Source organism: Halichoerus grypus, chromosome 2, assembly GCF_964656455.1.
Source record: "Halichoerus grypus chromosome 2, mHalGry1.hap1.1, whole genome shotgun sequence".
In the NCBI taxonomy this organism is placed as follows: domain Eukaryota; kingdom Metazoa; phylum Chordata; class Mammalia; order Carnivora; family Phocidae; genus Halichoerus; species Halichoerus grypus.
This window is the reverse complement of record NC_135713.1, coordinates 173,818,394-173,836,709: the sequence shown is the minus strand read 5'-3', so window position 1 is coordinate 173,836,709 and position 18,316 is coordinate 173,818,394. Positions and strand designations below refer to the sequence as shown.

General features: G+C 54.0%; 1 protein-coding gene across 1 annotated transcript; it reads left to right on the top strand.

Annotated features, from left to right (window-relative positions):
* Positions 1 to 798: 798 nt before the first annotated feature.
* On the top strand, positions 799 to 4,902 carry MRM1 (mitochondrial rRNA methyltransferase 1). The gene is made up of 5 exons (XM_036104778.2): positions 799 to 1,532; positions 1,727 to 1,820; positions 3,501 to 3,633; positions 3,735 to 3,854; positions 4,070 to 4,902. Exons 1-5 carry the CDS (start codon positions 970 to 972, stop codon positions 4,240 to 4,242), a joined length of 1,083 nt encoding a protein of 360 aa, XP_035960671.1. The 5' UTR covers positions 799 to 969; the 3' UTR covers positions 4,243 to 4,902.
* The last annotated feature ends 13,414 nt before the right edge of the window (positions 4,903 to 18,316 follow it).

Here is an 18,316-nt window from a genome sequence, read left to right as displayed (position 1 = left end):
AGGAGTGTCTTTCAGTTCTTCCTCCTTTTCCGTGATCAGGGGCGGTTGTGGGTGGATTTGGGGCATCACTCCTGGAGTGTGGATGACCTTAGGTAGCAGATGTGGGTTTGGGTTGGGTCTTGAAAATGGGTCGTAGTTTGCCAGCCAGGAAAGAGGACAACAGTGGAGACCAGGGTGGGAGGCTGGCTGAGCAGGCAGTGGTGTGGGAACAGCACGGAACATAGTGCGGGGCTGTGCGGGGCTGGAAAGGAAGTTCCTTCCTGCCTGGATCACCGGAGGTCTGAGTGCTGAGCCAGGAGACTGCCCATTACCTGTGGGCCGAGGGCATCAGTTGGCTTGTCAGCAGGCGCAGGACAGGCACAGAGCTGTCACTTAGAGAATCAGCCGCCACGGGATAGGAAGTTACTGCTGGGGTCCTGCTGACTGATGCCGAGGGTTTGACAAGGCAGTGGAGGTGCAGAGGAGGGGCTGGATGCAGAAGTTTCTAAGGAAAATCACCAGCACCGGGTGGTGAGCTGGATGGGGGGAGGGAGTCACCACGGTTGATCTGGTTGAACACCTGCGCTTAAAGTGGCCTTTGCTGGTGCCTGGGGTGAGTGTGGCCCTCCAGCCTCCTGGGACCTCTTGGGACCTGGAAGGGCGCAGAACGAAGTCGCTGGTAGGGGTGGCTCGGTCGGCGGCGGGTACAGAGAAGGCGGCCATTCAGCCAGCCCTGCAGGAGGCGCTGTGGGCACGGCCCGGCGGGAGGGCATGCGCAGTGCGTCGGCGGGCAGGGGGCGGGCCGCCTGGACTCGGAAGCGGGGTAGCCCACGTGGGAGGCGGGGCGGGGCCGCTGTGGTTCGGCTCCCTGGTTCTGGGTAGTCTCTGCCGGGCAGTCCAGGCCGTTCGTCCTCTTCACCCGTGTTGGGGAGCCGGGAGCCGGCCCCGGCGGGAGATAGCGCTCCAGATGACGCTGCAGGGGCATTGACCATGGCACTGCTCTTGGCCGTCGGGGGCGCGACCTGGCGTTGCTCGGGTCGCCTCCCCGCGCGTCATTTCTCCCGAGCGGCGCGGCGTGGGGAGCGGCCAGGCGGGGAGGAGCTGAGCCGCCTGCTGCTGGACGACCTGGCGCCGACCCCGCGCTCTGCGGGGGGACTGGAGCTTCTGTTTGGCCTGTCCCCTTGTCTCCTGGCCCTGCGGGCCGCCCGTCGCCGCGTGGCCAGGCTCCTGCTCCAGGCCGGCAGGTCCGGGTTGCAGGGGGAGAGGGCCGAGCTGCTCCGGGTGGCAGAGGCGCGGGACATCCCCGTCCTGCGGCCCAGACGGCAGAAACTGGACGCCCTGTGCCGCTTTCAGGTCCACCAGGGCGTCTGCATGGAGGTGAGCCCGCTGAAGCCTCGGCCTTGCACCGAGGTCGGGGAGGCGAGGCCAGGCGACGACCCCCAGCAGCTGTGGCTCGTCCTCGAGAGGCTCCAGGATCCCCGGAATCTTGGGGCCGTGCTGCGTTCTGCTCACTTTCTCGGAGTGGATAAAGTCATCACCAGCGGGAGACACAGGCACGGACGTCCCTTAGTCCCCATGTGCCCCAGTTCGGGGCGCAGCCGAGTTTCTAAGCACCTTCATCCTTGATCCCTCAGCCAGGCCTCCCCATCGCCAGAATTCTCACCTTAACCCTTGGGGGCCCAGGCGGAGGGCAGGGCACTGGGTTTGAGATTACCCAGCTTAATGCGGGGCATGGGGAAATTTGCAGCTGCCCACTCACTCCGGTAGTCAGCAAGGCCAGCGCGGGGGCTCTGGAGGTGATGGACGTGTTCTCCACTGATGACCTGGCCGGCTTTCTACAGGTAATGGCACGCAGGGGGGGCGGTGGGTAAAGGAGCAGCAATGAGCCAAGCTCAGTCTCTCCAAGGGCACTCATCCAGCAGCTGATGGAGGAAGGGGAGGATGTTGGCATCCTTCCCTACGTCCTTCTAAATCGCTTTGGGAAGGATCCTGGAATTTTTGAAACCATACGTAGAGCAGGATCTGAAGTTAGAGACTTCGTAGCTTCATTCCCTTTACCTCACTCCTTCCCCTGGCATATCTCTTTGCCCTGGAGGCTAGTGCACCTGCGAGCTTCACTGCCTTCTCAGTAGGTTGTCAGTAAATGCTTTTTGTTCAGCTGGGAGAAGCTGGGTGGCAGGAATCATGTATTTGCTGAGGAGAGGCGCAGCTGCAAAGGCTCTTTGAACAAGGACAGACTAATCTCTGCCTTTCCCCTCCTCCCACCCCCACAAAAAACAAAAACTCAAACAAACCGCCACCACCACCACCACCACCACCACCACCACCACCACCACCACCAAGAAACAACTTTGATATCCAGGAAGGGATAAACCTAAGAAACCCCTCTACTGGTCCAGGTTTTGGCCTTCAGCTGTGCTTCTCTTGCTGGACACAGGGGGGCAGTCTTGCCTTGCATTTGGCTGCTCCCCTGACCAGCCGCCCCCTCAGGGCTTCCAGGCCCAGTCCTTGGATCTCTGTTCGTTTCTTAGTTTCATCCGGTCTCAAGGCTTTAAACACCATCTATACTTGGATGTCTCCCAAATGCGTATCCTAGCCTGGATCTTACTCATGAGCCCCAGATTCACCAGCTGCCTTTGTGATCTGAGGGGCATTTCAAACTTGTCCTTTCCAAAGCTGAGCGCTTCCTTCTGTAGACTTGCCCAGGTCAGTCGAGGGTGACTGCATCGCCTTGTTTGGGCCCGAAGCTGTGGTGGCCTTGATTCTTCTTCCTGCTCTCACACCCCGTGGCCCACCTACCTGCAGATCCTTTCGGTTTTCCCTTGAAGTTATTTTTGTATTCAAACCAATCCTCACCATCTCTACAGCTCCCACCGTGGTGCAGGCCACCATCCTCTCTTGCCTGCCTTATTGTGGAAACATCCTCACCAGTCTCCTGCTGCTATTGGCTCTCAGCACAGCCGGCAGAGTGATTCTGTTGAAGCATGTCAGACCATCTTACTTCTCTGCTCAAAACCTTTCAGAGCCTTTACAGCTCTCCCAGAGTAAAAGCCAAAGTCCTTCCAGTGGCCTTTGAGGTCCTGCCTTAGGTGGCCACTTTGTTTCCCTCTCCTGTCCCAACGGCTCCCTCCGCACGGGCCACCACCTTGCCAGTCTGCTGTTCCTCACACATGTCCTATAAGCACCAGCCTCTCAGCCTTTGCATTTACTCATCTCTGCCTAGATTATTCTTCCCCCAGATGTCTACATGGTACTCTTCATCCCCTTCAGCTCTGCCCTCCAGTGTCACCTCAGGGAGGCCCACCCCAATCACCCTTCCTCTGGGTGGCTGTGATTTTGTCCTGTTTTGTTCCCTGCCCTGTCCCCAGAGCCTAGAACAGAGCCTGTCCATTCTAGGGGCTTAATAACTGTTGACTGAATTGAGTGGATCAGTGAGGGATTGACTATATGGGCAAGTCCAGCTCCTCACCTGGGGCTCTGATGAAGGTTTGGGGAGCTAGAACGTGATTTCTTCTTGTCAGGCCAAAGCCCGGGAGGGCTGGCTCGTGGCTGGCACGGTGGGCTGCCCAGGGCCTGAGATGTCCCCCTCCTCTGGGATCCCCACCACTAGCTGCTTGGATTTCCTCTGGGACCGGCCTACTCTCCTCGTGCTGGGTAGGTAGATGTCCCCACTTTTCCGCATTCAGATGTGCATGTCCCAAGCGCCTGCGCATCCTGCTGCGGCCTCCTTACCCCTGTGCATCCGTGCCCTGCAGGTAACGAGGGCTCGGGCCTGTCCCCGGCTGTGCAAGCCTCCTGCCAACTGGCCCTTACCGTCCTGCCCGGCCGGCGGCTGCCTCCTGGACTGGGGTCCTTGAATGTCTCCGTGGCTGCAGGTGAGTCTGCTGTTGCCCAGCCTCCTGCCCTGTGATCGCACACGCACGGCTCCTTCTCCTTAAACAAGTTGCTCTGTCTCTCTCTGTCTCTGTCACTGTATGTGCCAAATGGGGAAAGTGCATTCTTTTGAGGATGAAACGAGGGAGTGCTGGGATGTGGTCCTTCCTCCTCTCCATCCTCTCCCTTCCCCTTGTCCTTTTGTCTGTCGGCGCAGGAATTCTTCTTCACTCCATTTGCAGCCAGAGGAAGGGTTTCCCTGCGGAGGGGAAGAGAGAGCACCTTCTCCAAGACCCCGGAGAACCCTCAGCCACATCAGAAGGGCCTGGAGTGGCGCAGCACCCAGGACTGGCCTCAGGATCAGAACAAGAGAGGCAGAATGGGAGCTGACTTGGACTGAGTTGTGTGTGCTGGAGGGCACACATACCCACACGCTCGAATGTGCTGGAGTCTCTTGCCCGAGTGTGCACCCAGGCCCTTGTTTACTAACCACTGTCTTCGGGGGCAGGGAGCTCTGCAGTAGAGACCAGAGGGAAGTTGTTTCCTGTTTTGATTTTGGCCTTGGGGTTGGGGGTGGTGGCTTGTTCATCTCCAGGATGTGCTGGGCTGGGATAGAGGGTCTCTCCTCCAGGGCCCTGCCTGGAAATCAAGACATCAGAAGGGAATCGGGCAGCCCAGTCCAGGTGTCCTGCTCCTCTTGAACCAGTGTGAGAATGTAGAGGGAGGCCTGGGTTCCTCTTGTGGACGAGACAGGTACAAATCCAGGCTAAACCCAGCCCCAGTGGGGTCCTTGAGCCCATGGCTTCATCCTTCCACGCCTGCCTCCCAGGGCTCTTTGTGAGGATCAAATAAAATCTCCTGGGCCAACTGAGGGTTCTAGAGGGGAGGAGGGTGGGAGGATGGGTTAGCCTGGTGATGGGTATTAAGGAGGGCACGTATTGCATGGAGCACTGGGTGTTATACGCAAACAATGAGTCATGGAACACTACATCAAAAACTAATGGTGTAATGTATGGTGATTAACATGACAATAAAATAAAAAAAAATCCCCTGGGCTGTTCTGTCCTATTCCTCCACTAGGTGGCAGCCTCGCTCTTTGATCTACAGTCTCTCCTGGCAGCTTTGACAGCCACCTGGGGAGCTGCTTGGCGGTGGCCCCCAGAGAGGCAAGGGGAAGATTAGCAAACGCCTCTCACCTCACTGGCCCTCCAGAACCCCTCACCAGCGACTCTGAGAAAGGAACCCATGAACCACAGAACCTGACCTTTGGTTCTGTGTAGTAGTGAGCACAGGGTTGCTGTCGATTATACAACCCAGATGGGTTTGGTCCTCCTCCCACGGGGTCCCACAAGTGGAGCAGAAGCCCCCAGTATAAGTGGTTTAGAGCAGTCTTGGCTGCACGTTGGAACCATCTGGCAAGCTTTCAAAAACAATCGACACTGGGGGACTACCCCTAGAGAACCTGATGTAAATGGTCAGGGGGCAGCCTGGGTATTGGGATTGTTAAAGCCCCCAAATGGGTCTGCTGTGTAGCCCCGGCTGAGAACCACTGGAGCAGGGCTTCTGGACCTTGGCAGTCTTGACATTCGTTGTGATGGCTGTCCCCCACTGGATGCCAGTAGCACGCCCTGCACCCTGTTGTGACAACCAAACGTGTCTCCAGACATTGCCACATGTCCCCTCCGGAGGACACAATTGCCCCTAGTTGAGAACCACTGCTCTGGAGCCTGGGTCTGGAGAACAGCAGCCCAAGTTCAAGTCCCGATTGCTGTGTGACCTTGGGCAAGTTCCTTTCCCACCTGAACCTCAGTCTCCTCGTCCATGAAGGGGGATCACCCTACCTTCCCGAGTTGTGGGAGGACAGAGAGGGCAACGTGAGCTCAGCGCCCCCCACACAGTGGTGCTCAGTAAATCGTAGCACCCTTTTCTCTTTGGAATGAATTTATCTTGGAATTTGATGCCAGTTTAGAAAGACATTAAAAGGGCCTAAGATTGCTCTAAAGTCAAAGTTTTTCCTCTCAAGAAAGAGGAAGAGGGGCGCCTGGGTGGCTCAGTCGTTAAGCGTCTGCCTTCGGCTCAGGTCATGATCCCAGGGTCCTGGGATTGAGCCCCGCATCGGGCTCCCTACTCGGCGGGAAGCCTGCTTCTCCCTCTCCCACTCCCCCTGCTTGTGTTCCCTCTCTCGCTGTGTCTCTCTGTCAAATAAATTTTAAAAGTCTTGAAAAAAAGATAAAGAAGAGGAAGAAATCCTTTCATGAAACTCAGATCTCTCTACCACGTTGGTCCCCTTGAGCTGTCCGTCTTCAACTCCCACACAGATTCTGACTTCTACTAGCACAAGTCAGCCTTGGGCATATTACACGGCCTCCCCCACCCCTGCTGTGCTCTTGGCCAAGAGCCTAATGTGGTTTTGAACCTTGGCTACACCTTAGATGGGTTTGAGGATGTGTGTGGTGGTGGTGGGGACATCTTTAATATTCCAGATGCCCAGGGGCATCAGGCTGATTCGATCAGAGTCTCTTGGGAAGGAGACAGGTCCTGTGTTTCTTAGAGCTCCCCAGCTGACACCAGTGAGCCGTCAACCACCTTCTCATGTCCAAGAAACTGTTTCTAAATCACTCACACCCGTGCTTTTGAGCGCATGTCTGAAAGTTTGGGCCAGTTGACCTTTTATCTCTGTCCCTAAGGTTTTTAAGAAGGTGCTGGGTCCAGCCCTGGCTGCATGGCTTCTGGCCTGGATGGCTTCCCAGCCTCCGCATATGTAAGATGGGGATAGTGCCTTCAGACCTGCTCCAGCTAGCCCTCCCCAACAGGCATTTGTAAAAATAAAACGAGAGAGCATCAGTAAAATAGCATTCTGTAAACCTAAGCACTGCGTACCCCAGGACTAGCACATGATAATACAGACCTGCATGTAACTGCTCAGTTTATGTACGGAGTTGCCTGGGCCACAGCATACCCAGATATTTGGTCAAATGTTACTCTGAGTGTTTCCGTGAAGGTTTTTGGATGAGATGAACATTTAAGTTGCGGGGCGCCTGACTGGCTCAGTTGGAAGAACATGTGACGCTTGATCTCTGGGTTGTAAGTTTGAGCCCCACATTAGGTGTAGAGATTATTAATAAATAAACAGATTACTAATAAACTTTAAATTGGTAGACTGAGTAAGGCAGAGCGCCCTTTCCAGTGTGGATGGGCCTCATTCAATCAGTTGAAGACCTGAACGGGGGGGGCAGGCTGACCCTCCCCTGACTAAGAATTCTTCCTGCCTTTTGGAACTGAAACATGGGCTCTTCCTGGTCCTGAGCCTGCTGGCCTCAGATGGGGACTACCTCACCGCTCTCCCGGGGCTCCAGCTTGCTGACTCATCCTGCAGAACCGGGACTTGCCAGTCTTACAATCACAGGAGCCAAGTCTCCATAATAAATAAGCAAGGATGTGTACATGTGGATAGAGATATGGGTATGGATAGACACCACCTCTTGGTTCTGTGTCTCTGGAGAATCCAGACTACTAGACTTGATGAAAATGAACGGAGATGTTCCCTCCGTGTGTGGCAATACAAAATCGAGCTCTGCTCTCTAGGACCAAACCCAGCATGGAACCTAGACGTTGGGATTGGGGCTACTCGGGGTTCAGAGCCTGCTCTCCTGCCCACGGACTCCTGTGTAGTGTCTGTACCTAATCTAACCTGCTTTGGGCATGGTGGGTCCCAGGAGTCTGAGCCATCTAGAGAGCCACTCTGGGGGCTACCAGCCATGCACGTTGGGGGCAGGGGGAGATGGGGAGTCTCCTCCCTGCTTCATCCCCTGGGCACCACGCTGTCTGGCCTCTGGGAAGGCAGGTTCACTTGAACCAAAGGGTATTGAGGCCGTAATTACCTGCCAGGCACACATCAGTATGTAGTTCTGTCATGCAAACCAGGCATTAAGACAAAGAGAAAGCACCTGAGACCCCAAGGCTAAGGATGAGGTGGGAGTTTCCTTGGGGGCAGGGAAGCTCTGTGCCTGCCACACAGGGGCTGCTCAGCCAGCATGGTGAAATGCACAGGCCCCCCGGGAAGGCCGTGGCTGCGGGTATGAAGGGGGGGCCGGGTGGGGGTGCATCCCCTGCAGGGCAGGGTCAGGATGAAGCCAGAGGGGAGCAGGGGCAGTTGAGAACACGACCCTGGCTGTTAGGTAGTGCTTGCTTGGAGTTCCAGTGCTGACTTGCTAGTCGCGTGAATATGGACGTATCTCTTAACTTCTCCGCGTCAGAGGCCGGGTTGGGGGGCGGATTCAAGGAGCTTACGCGAGTACAGCGCTCGGCCAGGTCCTGGAGGAGCAGGACAGCTGTTCTTGTAGCACCTGAGGGCACCAGCTCTGCTGTCCTACCAGCCTGGCCTCCGTCTCCCCAGAGACTCCAGGGCCTATTTCAGCTGCAACACAAGATTTACCCCTGAGAACCGCTGGAGGGAGTTGGAGAGGGGAGGGGGTTGAAATGACATTGGCAAGATCCTCCTTTGTCAGGGTTCCCCAGCCAAGAGGGGAAGGGGCTCAGAAGGTTGGTATTCCAGAAGAGCTGAATTGTGGCCAGCACCCCCAGCCCCCTCCAGGGCTGGAATTTTTTTTTTTGGCAGGAAGCTAAATCGCCAGGTCCCTCCCCCAGGCTGAGGTCCTAAATGAGACCCTCCCCCATCACTCTGGCAGGGCCAGGCGCCAGGGATCCCCACCGTTTGTAAATGTAATCAACCTTGAGGTCTCGGGCTTCCACAGGTGCAATTAGCATGCCCATCTGCTAATCCCTGATTAATGATGTTTACAAACATGGGACGCCACTCACGGAGCTGCTCAGCCCCTCCCTCCAGGACCAGGAGGCAGGGGTCTTCCTAATAGCACCCCCGCCCCTCCACACACACACACACACACACACACACACACAGACACACAAACACACAGAGACACACACACACACACACACACATACTATCTTTAGGCCAATGTCCCTCTCCATCCCCTTCCCCAGGCAGTGCGCAGAGCTGGAGGTCCCTCCATGGAGCCCCCTGGCCCAACTCTCCTTGCACACATAGGGAAAGAAGACCCAGAGAGCACGCAGGGAGAGTATGAGGCTCAGTGGTAGGGCTAGGATCCTATTCTTCCCTCTTTCTCCCCGGTTCTGGAATCTCTGGATACAGGGTGGGCTAGCTGCCTTTCTTCACCATGCCAGCTTCAGCTCTGGAGTCACACGTACAGGCCTCCCTGCATGGAGGTGGGAGCCCACCCCCCATGTACCAGGGGTTGGGCTCCTCTACCTGTCTCCAGACAGGGGACCATTTCCACTCCACCCACCTTCCTACTGAGGTCCTTGGTGTCTCCATGCCCAGGGGCACAGTAGCAAAAGCATTAAGAACGCAAACTTCCGAGACAGACAGTCCTGGGTCCAAATGTTGGCTGTGCCTCAGGCCAGTCCCTTAACCCAGCTGAACCTCAGTTTCTTCACCTGTAAAATGGAGACAAGGATAATACCTACCACATAGCTCGTTGTGATGATTCATTATTGGACTTAGGAAATGGACTTAGCACCGTGCATGGGACACAGTAGGTGCTTAATAATGTGAGCTTTTTATTGTGAAAATGATGATGATGATGATGGTGATGATAGTGATGGTGATGATGAGGAAGAAAGGAGGCATCTGAGGCTACAAAGATGCCCAAGGACTTCCTCTTCTCCCCGCACCCGCCTCTCTGGGGAGAAGGGCAGGTCCCAGCTCATTACCGGTGGGGGCTAGGGTGGAGGTGTCAGATTGGAATCACTCCTGGGTCTGTTCACAGCTTCCCTGTTTCATTAACACCTCCCTGGTGGTCTTCAGCTCATCCTACTGGGGGAGGTGCTCCAGAAAGTTCTAACTGCCCCCTACTCAGCCAGAGCTCAATGTGGCCCGCTCCGAGGTCTGGGCTCAGATGCACATAGAGATGGTTTTATGTGGCAGAGAGATGGTGGCCACTGGCCAGGAGGCTGTCACTGTCCACTCCCTCCCCCCAGGGTCCTGGAGGCCTGGTCGGGGGACACCGTACCTGAGGCTGCCCCTTTCTTTTCCCTTCCCCATCAACCTCTCCTCGGTAAGTTCTAGTCCCCTAGCCCCGCTGCATCCCAATCTGGACACTTCCTTTCAAATCTGTGCCTCGAGGTGAGCAGCACGGTCTTGGGTTCTAATCCTGATCCGCCTTTTCCTAGCTGGATGACATTCTCTAGGACATGCAGTTGCTTCTGTCAAACAGGGATACCATCCCTATGGCCGGGGTAGCACGGCGCCCGGACAACTGTAAACGCTCAATAATGACAGCCATTGTAATTTTGCAGACACAACTGCTCTCTGAATTATCTTTTTAAATCTCAGAACCTTGTTTAGCTGACTGCGGGTGGGGGCGGGGGGGCCGCCACGGTTTAGAGAAGCAGGAAAGGGCGTAAGCTCTGCCCCAGTTAATTGTCCCAGTTTCTTCCCCAGACTGGGAAAAGGAGTGGGGCTGGTCGAAAGAATTAGGACCAGGAGATTTAGATCTTGGGCTCTGGGAAGTCTGCTTCTAAACCAGGTTCCCCTCCGGACACTCCAAGAAGGATTCTTATGGAAATGCTTGTCTTTGCCCCCGCTGTGCCCCTTCTGTCACAATATCCCATTTCAGAGGACACCCTTTGCCAGCTGTGGGCCCGGAAGGAGGGGCTGGCCGGCCCCTCCCTGCCCCAGCCCTGCAGCTGGCTGAACTTGGCCCGCCCTGCTTTCTCCTGCCACCTCTACACCACACTTCCCCTTAGACTCAGGGCTTTTTTTGCTGAGGTTTGTGGGTGTCCAAAGAGAGACTCCATGAAAAGTGTCACATTTTTGTGATTGATCCATAGTCTCAAAAAAAAATGTCAGTGGGCTGAGCAGTTTCCTCTAGAAAGGAGAAACTGATGTGGGAAACAAAGGCAGAAGAAAAATTATTAAATTTCCTTACTACCTACAGCCCATTGACAAGTCCTTGAAACAGGCCGAGTGACATTCCTCTAGGGACTCAGCTGCCTCCATGTTAATACTTTGCTAGGGGCAAAAGGCAATCCTAGCCTGACCCCCCTCCACCCCCACCAGGATCCTGTAGGTCTACTTCAACGTATAAAAATTCCTTTGGAAACTTCCTTTATCTCTAACCCCCCCCCCCAAGATACGTGTTGGCAATCATCCCCCAAGCATATGGCCCACCGATATACATCTGAAGGGTCTCATGACTAAGGTTTTATTAGACGGTAATAAATGACCTTTTCCCAACAATAGCTAGCCCCCTCAAGGTCCTGGAAACCTTGCTTCCAAAATTCCTTAGAGACTTACGCTATCCCTAACCCCCTCCCAACTTGAAAGTATATAATGGGCCACTCCTCATGACCTCGGTGCACCTCTTTCTGCCCATGGGTCCTGTCCCCAGGCTTTAATAAAACCACCTTTTTGCACCAAAAACGTCTCAAGAATTCTTTCTTGGCTGTCGGCTTCGAACCCTAATAACGTCTTTCCCACATTAAACCAAGGCACAAGTCCGCCAACCAGGGAGGCGGCAAGATAGTGGGGCTTGGTCTCTTCTTGCAAGTAGCCCCTTGGCCCCCCGCAGGCCTCTGCAGACACGAAAGCCACTCCTACCTCTAGCCACCCCCCCCCATCCTTTATTGCTTTCCTCATTTTATATTCCCTGGTCCCTGACCAGGGCCAGGCCCACACTGAGGGTTTAAAAATCCCAAATGAACGCGGGGATGGGTCCTGAGGTTGGAGATGAACTGCCTCCCCCTCTCCTCTATTGTCGGTTGGGGGCAAATCTCAGCTCAATTCCAGCTAGCCCTCCCCTTCCCCTTTCAGAGAAGGCAAGACGCAAATGAGTCCCCAGCCACAGCTGCTCTTGATTCTCTGAAACAAAGGAGCTAATGGAGAGCAAGGGGATGCTCTGTGGAACCCCTCAGCCCTCGGCCCTGCTGAGACCCATCTGTATCCGGGTCTTGCACAGATGCCCTTCCCACAAATAGGGGGACGAGCGGTGGCTCAGGCATAGTGAGGGGCTGGATCTTGTTTGAATCAGAGCCCTGAGACCAACACACATACTTTAAACAGTCTCAGCATGGCGGGTATGGGACCCTGAAGCGGTGTGCTTGGAGCGGGGTGATGATGGTGATGGTGATGGTTCCAACGTTCATTATGTATTTACCATGTGCTAACGGTTTTACATACCTCGTCTCATTTAATCCTCATGATGCTTTGGGGTAGGCCCTGTTACGACCTCTGATTTATGGATAGGAAACTGGGGCCCAGAGAGGTTAAGTAACTTGCCTAAGCTCATGCTGTGGCAATCCCATTCCCAAAGGTTTGTAGGGGGTGGGGGATGGAGGGTAGGAAGCTGGGCTTGGCAGGAGAGAACCTCCAGCTCAAACATCAGCTAGGAGGCCTGCAGCTGAGGAGGCCAAGCCAAATCCGCACACAGCCACCCTGCCCACGCCCGCACCACACCAAACCCGCCCCCACGCAAAACCCCAACCCCTCTCTGCACTCCACCTCTCCTGAACCATCCCGGCAATCTCTAAGTGGGGCATCCCAGCGGAGGGGCCTGGGGGCCACCCGCACCAGCCCCCCACTCAGCTGTGGGTGGTATGCCCAGCTGGGAGGCCAGAATAGACAGCTCAGAGCTGGGATGCAGCAGAAGAGCCTGAACTCTCAGAGACACCCAGACTTAGGTTTAAATCCTGGCCCTGCTCCCAAATAAAGGCTCAGGCCTTGGTCAAGTTTGTTAACCTCTGAGCTTGGTTTCCTTTCTATAAAATGGCACCAGTAACTTTTCTCCCAGGGTTATGCTGGGGTTTGAGAAAAGATGCCCGTGGCACACGGTAGGCCTTCAAGGACTCTTCCTTGCCTGCCTCTTCCTTCCTTCTCAGGGGCCTCCCTCTGTGTCTGCCTCCTTGCCCTTCCCAGCTTGGGGTCTGGTGCCTCTCTCTCAGCTCTGCCTGTTTTCTGATGATCTCTGTCCTGTCTGCTTGCCACTCGGGGCTCCCTGTTGCTGCTCCCTTTCTGGGGCTGTGTCTCCATACCCTGTCTGTCCCTCGCCTTGCCTCTCCCCTGGCTCCTGATACCCTGGGGGCTGATCGATGGCAGCCGCTGGTTATCGATTGGGGTGGGCGTCCAAGTGTGGCTGCTGGAGGCCGATATTGATGGACAGGATTGGTGCCCAGGCTGCATGGAGTGGCAGTTGGGGAGCCTGGGGCTGCAGGGGAAGTGGGGCTCCCCCCTCCTCTGCCAGGACCTGGGAGTGGGAGTCCTTAAAGCTGCAGACCCCACCACTAGGATGGGAGTAGAGGATGGGGCAGAGGGCCTCTGAGGATGGAAGGCCAAGGCTTGGCTCATGGTTTCACTTAACAAGATTTATTGAAGACCTACTATGTGCCAGCTGGGGATACAACAGTAAGCAGGTCAAAAATCAGTAGGTCAAATTATATAATGTGTTATGGAAGAAATAGAGCAGGGAAAAAGATGGGAGTGCAGTGGTGGGGGGAAGGTGACATTTTAAATAGGTTCCCGAGGGATGGAGCTCCTTGGAAAGGTGACCTTTAAGTAAGGACCTGAGGAGGGGAGGGAGGGAGCCATTTGAGAGCATTCTAGGCGGTGGAAACACCAGGTAAGTGCAAAGACCCTCTGGCAGGGGCATGTGTGGTGGGTAGCGGGCTCCCAGAGAGGCAAGTGTGGCAGGAGTGAGGTGAGGAATGAGGAGAGCAGGAGGGAACGGGTGGGAGACGGGGTGGGGGCAGGGGCTGTCCAGAGCTTGGGGCGGACGGTCAGGCCCGGGCTGACAGCTGCCCCAGCTCCAGTCTGAGAGGCCTGAGCAGCTTCCTCCAAGGGAAGCTTCCAGAACATGGTCCTGCTGCTCCTGCAACTCCATGCCTAGAGTTTCACACCAACGTAGTCGCAGGCCCTTTACTGCTTTGTTAATGAGATAATGCTCGCAGCAACCCAGCTAGATTCTCTCACTCCCTGGTGTAGAGTTGAGAACGAAGAGGCTCAGAGATATTTGGCGACTTGCCCCAGGACACACAGGAAATGGCAGGGCTGGGACTCAAGCCCGGTTCTGTCTGCCTCCGTCTCTTTTGTTTACTGTCTTAGCCGCTTTTTTAAAAAGGATCTTATTTGTTTGAGAGAGAGAGAGAGAGAGAGTGCATGCAAACAGAGGGGGGTGGGGAGGAGCAGAGGGGGGAGGAGAGGAAGAGGGAAAGAATCCCAAGCCGACTGTGCGCTGAGCGCAGAGCCAGCTGGGGCTCAAGCTCATGACCCTGAGATCATGACCCGAGCCGAAACCAAGAGTCAGACACTCAACCAACTGAGCCACCCACACACTCCTTAACCATTTTTAAGTGTATAGTTGAGTAGTTAAGTTTATTCATACTGTTGTGCCACAGACCTGCGGATCGTTTCCATCTGAAACTGAACAGAAACTCTATACCCATTAAATAACTCCCCGTTGTCTCCTCCAGCCCCTGGACAACCACCATTCTATTTTCTATGTATCTATGTACACGACCACTTTAGATACTCATATAAGTGAAATCATACAATATTTGTCTTTTTATGACTGGCTTATTTCATTAGCCTGACGCCTTCAAGGGTCATCCACGTGGCATGTGACAAGATTTCCCTCTTTTTAAAGGCTGAATAATATTCCACAGCATGTTTATACCGCATTTTATTTGTCCATTTATTGGCTGATGGACACTTGGTTTGCTTCCCTCTCGGCTTGGCGAATAGTGCAATGAACGTGGCTGTACAGATACCTCTTTGAGATCCTGTTTTCAATTCTTTTGGGTATGTACCTAAAAGTAGGATTGCTGGATCATAGGGTAGTTCTATTTTTAATTTTTTTTTTTTTAAAGATTTTATTTATTCATTTGAGACACAGAGATACAGAGAGAGAGAGAGAGCATGAGCAGGGAGAGAGGCAGAGGGAGAAGGAGAAGCAGGCTCCCTGCTGAGCCAGGAGCCCAATGTGGGGCTCGATCCCAGGACCCTGGAATCATGACCTGAGCCGAAAGCAGATGCTTAACCATCTGAGCCACCCAGGCGCCCCCTATTTTTAATTTTTTAAAAAAGATTTTATTTATTTATTTGAGAGAGAGAGCGCACACACATGCCAGGGGGAGGGGCAGAGGGAGAGGGAGAGGGAGAAGCAGACACCCCCTACCCCTGCCGAGCAGGGAGCCTGATGCAGGACTCCATCCCAGGACCCCAGGATCATGACCCGAACCGAAGGCAGATGCTTAACCAACTGAGCTGCCCAGGCGCCCCTCTATTTTTAATTGTTTCAGGAACCTCCATACTGTTTATATTGCGGCTACAACCATTTTACCCTTTTACCAACAGTGCACAAGGGCTCCGATTTCTCCACATATTCTCCAACTCTTGTTTGTTTGTTTCTTTTTTCTTTTCTTTTTTTTTTTTTGAGAGAGCAAGTGTTGAGGGGGCGGAGAGGGAGAGGGGGAGAGAGAGGGAAGCAGAGAGAGAGAGAGAATCTTAAGCAGGCCCCACACCCAGCGGGGAGCCTGATCTCAGGACCCTGAGATCATGACCTGAGCCAAAACCAAGAGTCAGATACTTAACTGACTGAGCCACCCAGGTGCCTCAACACTTGTTACTTTCTGGGTTTTTTTTGTTTTCTTTTGAGAGTAGTCATCCTAATGGATGTGAGGTGATACCTCGTCGTGGGTTTAATTTCCTTAATGACTAGTGATGCTGAGCATATTTTCCTGTGCCTGTTGGCCAAGTGTGTATTATCCTTGGAGAAATGTTTATTCAAGTCCTTTGCCCAATTTTTTTCTTTCTTTATTTTAATTACAATATAGTTAATATACAGTGTTATATTAGTTTCAGGTGTGCAATACAGTGATTCAACAGTTCCATAATCACCTGGTGCTCATCATGACAAGTGCACTCCTTCACCCCATCACCTGTTTCACCCATCCCCACGATCCCCCATCCCCCACTCCCCTCCCCTCTGGTCACCATCAGTTTGCTCTCTAGAGTTAAGAGTCTGTTTCTTGTCTCTTTCTCTCTCATTTTTTCCCCTTTGCTTGTATGTTTTGTTTCTTAAATTCCACATATGAGTGAAATCGTACGGTATTTGTCTCTCTCTGACTATTTCCCTTAGCATCATGCTGTCTAGCTCCATCCGTGTCATAGCAAATGCGTTTGTCCAATTTTTAATTAGGTCACTTGTTGTTTGCTCTTGAGTTGTAGGAATTCTTTATATATTTTGGATATTAACCCCTCATCAGATGATTTGCAAATGTTTTCTCCTATTCTGTAGGTTACCTTTTCACTCCGTTGATTGCGTCCTCTGCTGCGCAGAAGTTTTAAATTTTGATTTAGTCCTATTTGTCTATTTTTTCTTTTGTTGCCCATGCTTTTGGTATTGTATCCGAGAAATCATCACCGAGTCCATCCAAATTGGTTGCTTTTAACCACTTCTCTCTGCTCTCAGCAATTCTGTCAGCTCCTTTAGGTCCTTGGGCGGGGCAGACTCAGACCCCAGGACTGGAACCAGTGGGAATCTCAGGGAGACAGACAGCAGCTCAATCTAACAGGATTCCAGAGGTTGAATGGGGTACTTTGGAGGTAGTGAGCTCCCTGTCACTGGAGGAGTATAAGCAATCAGATGACCATTCAGGTAGGATGTTGCCCAGGAGCTTCAGGTAGAGGAGATTTAGGTTGGATTGATGGCCTCTGATCGCTTCTATGATTCAGTAAGGAAGGATTGGGAGCTCAAAACTTCAGCCAGTGAGGTGGGGGGATGGGGGATGGGCAGGATTGCAGCTGACAAGTGTACCTTCCTCTGTGCCTGGGGAAGTCTTGTATTGGGGTCTATCTGTGGTGGAGATTCCCTGAGTTCTGGTCACCCTGGAGCCTAAACCCAAGCTCTGACCTAGATGGTCCAAGGATCTTGGAGCCCTGGGCTGGAAGAGAAGATAGAGATGTGGCTCCTTCCTCACCTGCAGGGGGCTGCTTGTGAACAGAATGCATGAAACAAAGACTGCAGAGCCTGGCAGACCTTGACCCGGGTACTGCCTGAGGCACTCACTGGCTGCATGGGTTCGGGCAATTTCTTTCACTTCTCTGATTCTCGTCTTCCTCATCTGAGCAAAGGGCTGTCACCTCTCATTCAGGGTTTTCTGTAGAATGATAGTAACAGGTGCCTGGGGCCTGGCAGGTGATCGGTAAACCACAGTGATCAGGGTTAACCCCAGATCATTGGCTCTCACCATCCTCCAAAGCCAATGACCCTGAGGTGCTATCTACCCCCTACCCTCTGGTGACCACTTCTCACTGTTCTTGGCCTTGGCCAGCCTCTCATTCCTTCTGAGGGCAGGGGATCCCGTCTCCTAGATCTAGAACCCAGCTCAGCCATGGCAGATACCCAAGCCGGACCAGGGGCCCTGTCTGGGCCTGGTGGGAGGTACTGGATGGCAGCCTGATATCCTATCTGTTGGGCCTCTGTCTCTGCCTGTCCCTGCGGCTACTGGGCCTGGAGCCTCCTCACTCTGGCTGCCCAGTCCTTCCCAGCCCTGCATCCTGTGTCCTGGCTCATCTCCCATGTTGCACCCAGAAATTTCCCCCACATTACCCCCAGCCCAGCCCATCGTGGAGAAAAATCAAATCTCATTAAAGGCCATTGATTTTCCTCCAAATTTGCTGCGAGTACACTTTGAGGCTTCTCAATATTACTGCTGGGCTCCCACCTTCAGCCCCTCAACTGCCAGCATAGCTTCCTCAGGGAAATTGAGGAGTGCCGGGCTGGGAGGCCACAGGGGAGCGCGAGGGCCGGAGGCGCTGTCTGCTGGAGCCCCCAGCCCGCTCTGGCCCTTCAGCGCGCCTAGACTCCGGACATGGCACTGGTTTCTGGGGAGTGAGTATTTCTCTGCCTCGCTGCCCCCTGACTGCGGGGCTTAGGCAGAGGGGTATGTGTTTCTGTGTGTGTATGTCTGTCCTTGTGTGCTGGTGTGTGATTTTGTGTGTCAGTGGTGTGTCTCTATGCACCTGTGTGTATTTATCTCTGTGTGTGTGCGCATCTGTAAGTGTGTGTATTTGCATGAACGCAGTGTGGGGTGGGCTCTTGGCTTGCAGTTGAGCTTCGGATGCTATGCTGCCCATGAAACAGCCAGCCTGGGGAAGGGGAAGGGGCTTGACTTGGGATAAACCCAAGATATGGTTCTTTTCCCAGGGGCCAAGGGCTGGGTAGGCCTCTGGAGGGGACGCGGGCTTCTCTGCCCTCTCCAACTCACCCCTACTGTCCCTTTGTCATCTTGGAAATGGGGCACCTTGCTGACTTTGTTGCAGTATTAGGATTGGGTTTTGGGGGCTGGTGACAAAGATTCACAACCTAATGTTGGAGGGTGGGCATGAATTCCGCCCTGGCCCCTCCGATCTGAACTAAGAGTCCCA